The sequence below is a fragment of the Podarcis raffonei genome, chromosome 6, assembly GCF_027172205.1.
Source record: "Podarcis raffonei isolate rPodRaf1 chromosome 6, rPodRaf1.pri, whole genome shotgun sequence".
Classification (NCBI taxonomy): domain Eukaryota; kingdom Metazoa; phylum Chordata; class Lepidosauria; order Squamata; family Lacertidae; genus Podarcis; species Podarcis raffonei.
The window spans coordinates 27,134,303-27,143,464 of record NC_070607.1 but is presented as its reverse complement, the minus strand read 5'-3'; the positions used below and the strand labels follow the sequence as shown (position 1 = coordinate 27,143,464).

The 9,162-nt window shown below is 42.7% G+C and overlaps 1 protein-coding gene across 1 annotated transcript in view; it reads right to left on the bottom strand.

Moving 5' to 3' along the window:
* Nucleotides 1-3,101: 3,101 nt before the first annotated feature.
* The window catches only part of GFI1 (growth factor independent 1 transcriptional repressor), a 38,121-nt gene continuing 32,060 nt past the window's right edge, over nt 3,102-9,162 (bottom strand). The window contains exons 7-8 of the mRNA XM_053391758.1: nt 8,188-8,353; nt 3,102-4,223 (exon numbers count right to left, since the gene is read on the bottom strand). Coding sequence (XP_053247733.1) covers nt 4,045-4,223; nt 8,188-8,353 — 345 coding nt within the window. The 3' untranslated portion in view covers nt 3,102-4,044. The remainder of the gene's footprint in view (nt 4,224-8,187; nt 8,354-9,162) is intronic.

The window sequence follows — 9,162 nt, the reverse complement described above, 5'->3', positions numbered from 1 at the left end:
CCTAAACACTATACAGTATGTGCCAAAACACAGCTACTCTTTGACAGGTGCACTTCTCTGAATTTTTTGATGCAGTTTTCCAACCAAATAAAGTGTGTGTGTGAGAGAGGGGGGGGGATAGTATGTATTGAAATGCATATATTCATGAAAATGATATATAAAATGCATTATATTTGGGGAAATTCCTTGCAAAAAGACTGTGTCTTATCAGGCAGAATTGTATAAAAATGTGTTTATTAAGATAAATGTGTTTTTAAATGCTGGTGGAATTTATATCAAAAGGCAGACTTGTGCAGATAGCTGGTGAACTGAACTTGAGACTGCAAAAATGAGAAATGGAAAACTGACAGATTTGTCCATCCTAAATCCATAAACTTTTCCTTTAGGAGTGTGGCACATTCTGACAAATCATGTAGCCAGAGCTTGCAGACAGCTGGAGGTTGTCATGTAGAGAAGGACCTTTATTTAAACAATTTTTTTTATCAGTAACAGTGTGAACACCAGTTTTCATCCCAAGCCCCTACAGAACAAGGCGGCTGTAGTTCTCAAAAGGAGAACCATGTCATTTAGCGCCTTGGGACAACACAACTGGAAGTGCAGAATTAGATCAAGAAATGAGCAGGTGGTTTGAATAGGACAGACATAGGCAAACTCGGCCCTCCAGATGTTTTGGGACTACAATTCCCATCATCCCTGACCACTGGTCCTGTTAGCTAGGGATGATAGGAGTTGTAGTCCCGAAACAGCTGGAAGGCCGAATTTGCCTATGCCTGGAATAGGATTTTGTTGCATTTTCCTTTATGTTGAGTTGACTATCCGTACTGCCCTCCAAATGCAGAAAACCTGTGCTGGTTTTGTGGATATCCTGAGTGTAGAGCTCCAAGACCTGGGGGCAGGAGTTATGTGTGTTCAAAGCCCCATATTTAGAGGAATCTTATGGTATGGCCCTCCTGAAAGTGTCCTGTTTCAGAATGCCTAGGGAGGTGATGGGATTGAATATTTCACATCAGAAAAACTTATTCGAACTAACCTGTCGTGGGGGACTAGAGGGCAGGCTAGACTTAGATCCCTGACAGGCTAGCTTTCCACAAGCGGGGCACATTGAAATATTCCATCTCCCACAGAACTCCCAGGCATATTTTTTTTTTACAAAACTGTATAACTTTATTATTACAGAACCAGAAGTTTTCTTTTTCTCTCATGTGCCTTGTCTTTTGGATTGTAAGTCTGAAGGCAGGAACTGTCTTGATACTGCTCTCTGTCTGCTGGTCTACTTAGCACCTGATGTTGCGCTGTCCCTGGTTATTACTTCACACAAGATCTCCTGGCTAGCCCAGGTTAACAGAACCCCATTTCAGCACTCCGAGCCTGATACTTTGGCAACCTATCACAGGGTTTCACAAACTTGGGTCTCTAGCTGTTTTTGGACTACAACTCCCATCATCCCTAGCTAGCAGAACCAGTGGTCAAGGATGATAGGAATTGTAGTCCAAAAACAGCTAAAGACCCAAGTTTGGGAAGCCCAGATCTATTATAAAAATGAACCGTGTCTTGAACAAGCAAGGTGGGACTATTCAGACTCTCCTAGTTAAATGGATTTATTACACTAAATTCAGAACTGCTAATTATTCATCATGATTTAAAACAAAACAAAGAAACGCCTGGAGGTTCTGCTAGGAATGAGATGAGCTAGGCCGCAGGTGGGCAACCAGATATTATTGGACTGCAGTTCCCATCTGTCCCGCTCATCAGCGCCAATGGCCAGGGATGATGGGCATTATATTCCAGCTAAATCTGGGGGCCACAGTTCTGCATCCCTGAACTTGGCCGTCTCCTCTTAGGTGTGACCAGTGATCATCCCCAGTCCTAAACAACTCAGCATTCATTTCTCTGAGCTTTCCACATGCTAAGCCAAAGAAAGTCAAAAGTGTGGGTGTAAATCCAGCCCTTCTCTGAACCCTGTGCTTCTTTAGGTCTCTTTTCTCGTTCTCAAAAAATGTGTCACATCCTGGTAATATGCTGAAATAGCTGCCTTCTCATGCTCTCTAAGCCTGTATAATTGCCACGTAGGTTACATGCGCACAGCTTGTGGAGGAGATCAAAAGACTGCAACCCTACACCAATTTACCAGAGAGTAAGCCCCTACTGAAGCCAACGGGACTTGCTTCTGAATAGGCGTGTATCAGGTTGCACCTTAGAAAAAGAATCTGCTTATCTATGATCCTGCTCAGTTGAGACCGCTCTGGATGATTTTTTTTTTTTTGTATCATGTGCAATATAAACTGTCCAGGCAGTGACTGCATTGTCAAGGAGAAGGGCACCGCTGTGGGGGAATCAGATTGTTTTGCAGTGCAGCTGTCCGTACCTTTGTACTGTTTGGCACTATATTGGTATATATATATATGGTGCACAAGCTGATAGGACTCCAACTCTGGCACTGATTTGACATGAATATGCCTGTCAAAGTGTGGCCTTAAAGTGACACCTTTTTGGCTGATTTGAGCTTCGTCTGTCTTCCTCCCAGCTTCAGTGTTCTGTCTTGTTTTTTGTCTGATCGTACAGCAAGCTTTGTTAACTGATTTGCTGTAATTCCTACACCGTTGGGGGAAATAAGTCCATTGATTTGTGGACCCGATTTCCAAGTAAATTCATCTAGAATCGCACCTCTGGTTTGGTTAATACGTCCTGTTGAAATAAATACCGCTTCTGAGGATCCTCGAGACTTTATTAATTTAAAACATTATTCCAATAAATATGCATCAATGAACATAAGACACACTGTAAAGTCTAAATAAAGGCATTTACAATCCTATCTATAAAGTAAAAACAGATTCTTCCCCCACCCCTGCCCACAATGAGGTATGCACAGGATTAGTTAAGGCAAATTCATACTATAACAAACTGATACTAATTTATGAGTCCTTCCAGGCATGAGACCATCTGAGAGCATATAACCTAAATATTCAGTCCAGAGTAACAGGAGCTCCTCAGCTATTTCTCACCTACTGGTTATCTAATCACAGAATGCCAATGACATTTAAAAGCAAAAATCTGTCCTCATCCCTTATTTCTGCCCTCTTCAACTCAAGGGCAAACTTCAACAGGAGCATTGTGTTGTCCTAAAAGTTGCAAATCCCTGGCATGAAGGGAGCTACTGGAGATTAACACCTGGCCTGGGTGTGCAACGAAGACTAAAAATTAGAGATGACATCTTGGTGAAACACATGTGAGGAGCATGTGGGGAATGCCGGACTCTGCACAACATCGAAATGCTGCCCTCCAACTTATTCAGGCATTCTCAACCAGGACTAGGCAAGGTTGGCTGAAGTAGCCAAGGGGCTCTTTCCCTCAGCTGGAAAAATGTATTGGGCCACAATCCAATACTCCTAAATTTGGAGCCTAGGACCAGTTAACTGGGAGCAGTCCTAGGAAGCTGCCTAATAGGAGCTCTATAAACTCTGGAAAAGGCCTTGAGGTCCCAGGTCCAAATAATGGATGAAAACCAGTCGCAAGTTGTTAAACGGTAGAAAATCAAATACAGTCACTCTCTCTCCTTTGTCAAGCTGCTCAGTGTGTTGACCATGTAAACTCAGGTAGTTTAGATTTCCCAGATAAAAAATAACTTTCAGGAAATCAAGGGTTAGCTGGGAAATTCATTTTTTAAAGGACTTTCTGGTTCATAGGCACCAGTAGCTTATGTATACAAAGACTTTGGGGGCTTTAAGGCGGTGGGGTGTGCATGTTATTTTTCCAGTGTTTAATTTTAAAGGAATAGACACAGGGTGGGGAAAAAGACTTCACCCCACCTTCCTTCAGCCTTGGCGTTCCATTTTCATCCTAAGACCTTTTGGTGAAGTTCTACAAAATGCTGGCCAGTCTGCTCTGGCTTCCTGTTTAGTGAGAACATGGCAGGAAGTGGCCAGACAAGAGAGGCGGGGGCAGGAAGAGGGCAGCCCACTAAGGGAGGAGGAAAAGTCTGTTGACATAGTGTTTTGGGGGTTCCCTGGGTTCCCTCCCCCTCCCCGCCCGGATTCTGCATGGCTCTCATTTCAGACCATGTTGCGTCTCTCGGTGCCTCCGCAAATCCACTTTTCTCTGGAAGCCTTTGCCACACAGATCGCAGCCAAAGGGCTTGAAGCCCGTGTGCTTCCGACTATGGGTGATGAGATTGGAACTCTGGCTGAAGGCTTTGCCGCACACCTGGCACTTGTGGGGCTTCTCACCTGTGATTACAAAAGGATGGGCACAAAGTTACAACAACGTAGCACCCTTAACAAACCAGCTTGAAAAGTCCAATAGAAAATGCAGAATTGGACAAAATGACAGGAAGGATTCGAAACCTGCGGGACCAGAGATTTACAGAAGTTTGGAAGAAGTATATGAATTATTTGAAGAGCAACTGTAATCAACAAATTACACTAGTAGGACTGCAAGAAGTTTTGTAAGGAGAAATATACGAAGTGTTACAAAGTAGGAAAAGATAGAGATATTGGTAATGAGTTTGAAATGTAATAGGGAAGATAAGAAATGCATACTGAGAGATTAGATTGGAAAATTTTCAGACAGGATTGATGGAAGTCAAAAATTTGAATAAGATGCAAAAGTATGTTTAATTACTGTTGAAAATGATATGTTAAAAAAACTAATAAAAATAATATATATAAAGAAAATGGCACCCCCAGATACGGGCAGGTGACTCGGAATAAATACTAAGGACAGCATAGGACTGCCATATGTCTGGACATTCCCGGGATTTCAAAAGGCGGACATCTGGAGGTGAATTTCCAAAAGGCAGCGCTTTGTCCTAGATCTTAGGCAAGTCAATTGGAGAATTGTGTTTTTGTAAAGAAACAAAAAATAAACAAACCTTCAACTCAACAGCTTTGGGGTTTGTCTTAAAAAAGCTGAACAACTTTCGGGGTGCCCTGGTTTTTACTTTTTGAAATATGGCAACCCTAGGATAGCATCTTTAAGATCCTTGTCAAGTTTTGTGCTAATTTTAATCGCCCTAGTTTAGGACAAGTACCAGCCACTCTCTGACAAGGCACAACTGGAAGAAGGAGACAAGGGAGCCCTCACATTACCCTTTCAGGTAACTCAGAGCTTGGCAATGATGTCAGGGTTGAGAGGGTGCAGCCCCTAAACAGCCAGGTCAATGGGGATCTCAGCTCTCAGACTTAGGAAGCTATCCTTTTCTTCCCTAAAGCATCCTTGGCAAACTGCTGACCAGAGTTCCCTTGAAAACCTTTGCAGGAGAAGATTCCCACCCTCTTCCCCTAAGCAGCTCATTCTTCATTGCTCACCTCTTCAGATGAAAAGAGTATTTCAATAGCAGTTGGATTGTTCGTTTCTATTTCCAATTGCATGAATGATTTCCTCTCCCAAACATGCACACAGATAGCGGCCCTCATTGCTCACTAAGCCAGTGTGCCTGTTTGGAAAGTGGAAGAACCTGATTTAAAAATCCGGGCGCTGCCCTCGTCCTAACCACAGAAGGCCTTTTTCTTTCACTGCCTCCTTCCCTGTCTCTGAAATGTTAATGGTCGTGCTTCCTGGGGAAATAATTGTGCAGCCATTTGTTCTTACACGTTGCGAGGTTTTGCTGAGGGTCATCTAGTTTTCCATCAACACACGCTCAAAATAAATGGCATTACGCTGAGAGTAGACTAGCGCACTTTGAAACCATGACAAGCAATTGGTTTCTAAAAACCAATAAAAGTTCACAAAAATGGGGCAGAACATGGGTGGAGAATGGAGTTAGCAATGCAGAGATGGACAATATCAGGGACGCTCTTGCAATCAGATTGCACATGGAAACTCACAACAGCAGTGACCATGAATTGCATTTTCCAAGGTGTAATATGCGGCGTTTTTTCACATCAGCCATACAGAAGGACATAAAGCTTTGGAACAAAAGGCTGTCTCGGAACTGGGTGAATGGACATTAAAATGGCAATTTAAGCAAGTGCGAAGTCATGCAGAAATCCTTATTTCATTGGGATTTAAGCTGGCACTGACTGAAAAGAGATCTTGCATTTGTGGTGGGTGGCCAAATGAAAATGTTGATCCAGTGTGGTACTGTTGTACCACAGATTCCATGTTGGGAATCAGTAGGATACGATGGAACCACCTACACAATGCCTTTACACAAAACTATGGTGCAACCACTCTTATAATACAGTGTACAGCTGATATTTTAGAGCTGGAAAAGAGCAGCCAAAATATCAGGGGGCTGGAGCAACTTCCCAAGGAGAAACAGGTTTGGGGGTTTTTAGCCTAGAAAAATTGTGAGTGACAGGGAGGACAGAGAGGCCATCTTCTCCTTCTCTCAAAAGTACCGGAATAGGGATTATCTGATGAAGCTAAATTGTTAAATAGTAGAGTTTGCTACCACAAGATGTAGTGCTGGACCAATGTAGACAGTCTTAAAAAGGGATTAAGCGTATTCATGGTGAATAAGGCTCTCAACGGCCATTAGCCATAATGGTTTTGCATCACATCCAATAACTGAGGCAACATGCCTCTGAATATCAGTTGTCAAACAGCAAATGGCAGGAAAGGCCTATTGCCCTCGCATCCTGCTTGTGCGCCTTCCATAGTCTTCTGGTTGGCCATTGTAGGAAACAGGTCTCGGACTCTATAGATCTCTGCAAAGCTCTCCTCCTGTTTTTTATTCGCATGGGGGATAATATCTTTGTAATTTACTCCCGCTTCAGTGGATACAGAAGGCTGCTGGGTCAGAAGACATACCCCCTGAGAAAAGCTCCATTTAAATCTGCAGCGTGTTCTGTTTGTCTTTCTCCTAACAGTTTTCCTCAGCTATTCAATCTGCGTTTTTGTTTTGTTTCCATGTTCCCCAGAAACTCAAAATCATGGTGCCTTGCCTACCACTGAAAATAGCCCTCAAGCAGTTCAATTGGAAAAACTCAATAATACACAAGAGAGCTCCAGAGCAAGTATCAAGACTGACTGTTTGGATCTCCACCCTCCAACTTTCTGGCTGGGCCTACCATTAGGCAGAACAAAATGCAGGCAGCAAATGCTAGGGCGCAGGGATTGGTAGCGACGTCAGCTGAATTCTATACACATGCAATGGGGAGGGCGCCATCTTGTTTCTTGCCTCAGGAGTGTGGGTAGAAATAACAATACAAAGGGAAAATTGACATTCATTGCTCCAGTGCTTTCCCCCCACCCCGGGGTACGCAGGGGTAGACATACCCCTAAACATTTTGTGAATCTAAGTTTGGCCTCATTGAGGGGCAGTACAGTGGTACCTCTGGTTAAGAACTTAATTCGTTCCAGAGGTCAGTTCTTAACCTGAAACTGTTCTTAACCTGAAGCACCACTTTAGCTAATGGGGCCTCCTGCTGCCGCTGCGCCGCCGCCGCACAATTTCTGTTCTCATCCTGAAGCAAAGTTCTTAACCTGAGGTGATATTTCTGGGTTAGCGGAGTCTGTAACCTGAAGCGTCTGTAACCTGAAGCGTCTGTAACCCAAGGTACGATTGTATTTCAATATGAGTAGGAAAATGAGAGTACCCCTAAGCATTTTTTTAGGGGGGGAAGCACTGCATTGCTCTGTCCAGCGGCTCTTTCTGCCCCTGGCATGTGGCCCTCAGAATGTTGCCTAGAAAGGAATGTGGCTCTCACATAGAAAAACATTTGCCACCTCCTCTGCTTTAAAGGAAGAACTGAAGAGGGCTTGCGTGTCTGTCTTTCTAAAACTACTTGTACCTTGGAGAGACAAAAAATAAATCTGTCAGCTAGTCCACCCTGCTTTCCCGGCATTACTGTGGAGGAAACCAGCGGATAAAAAGAAGTTTAGAGCGTTAAAATTGAGATGTGGAAATATGGAAATAACGACGAGAGGCAGGATTGAGATTTGGAGATATGCTTCAAGGTCCAGCCTATGGGAAGTCCCAAAAATTAATAATTATAATTTGGAAGATAATTTGATCTTTTTTATTTTAGTTTTTTTTTAATTGGATTATGATATGTTAATTGGATGTTTTTTAATTGGAAAATTAATAAAAACGATTTAACAAAAAAAGAAACCAGCGGATAAAGATGTCCATTTATCCCAACAGCAGGGGGTGGGAGGTGGATGGATATTTATTTATTTATTTATTTATTTATTTATTTATTTATTTGGATTCTGGGAAGCCAAAAGGGATGTAGCGATTCTCACCTGTATGGATGAAAGTGTGCTTCTTCATGTCGGATTTCTGGTGAAATCTCTTCCCACAGTACTGGCATGGATAAGGCCGAGTGTCTGAGTGGATGAGAAGATGGGTAGACAACGTGGAGGATCTCTTGAAGCTCTTACCACAGATCTTACAATCAAAGCTGCGCTCCTGCCGAGAGAAAGCAGGACCTTCATGCAGATGCACCATCTTCTTCATTTAATGTGTTTAGAATATCTGTTCATAGCTAACCACTTGCATAGAAGCAGCTTTCAAAATGAAATCTGATAATTGATTTTCCCCCCTTTGGTTTGAGAAGATTGACGTACCGCTTAAAGGTGCTTACATAAAATAATATAAAATATTCACGAGGAAAAAACACGGTGGAATAACACAATTATATCAAAATATACAGTGGTACCTCAGGTTAAGTACTTAATTCGTTCCGGAGGTCCGTACTTAAGCTGAAACTGTTCTTAACCTGAAGCACCACTTTAGCTAATGGGGCCTCCTGCTGCTGCTGCACCGCCGGAGCACAATTTCTATTCTCATCCTGAAGCAAAGTTCTTAACCCGAGGTACTATTTCTGGGTTAGCGGAGTCTGCAACCTGAAGCGTATGTAACCTGAGGTACCACTGTAGATTAAAACCCGAAGTTTTGAAAGCAGATATCCAATAATTTAAAAATACATTTATGGGTATTATTGCCTAAACAAAACTCAGAATTATTCAAAATAATTCAGATATACAGTGGCCATTTGCTTTGTCGCAAAATATAGATCCCATAGTGACTGCATTGGATAAGGGGGGGTGTGTGCCTGAAGTTGCCTCCTCCTTCAAACCTGGGACTTTACTTATATGCCATTATATTGAAATGTTCTGTTTTATCAAGTAATTTCCCCCCGAACCATGAAAACATCCCCAAACCACTCTGGAGATACTGAGAATTGAACCAGGAAACATCCACATGTGATGCTTGTG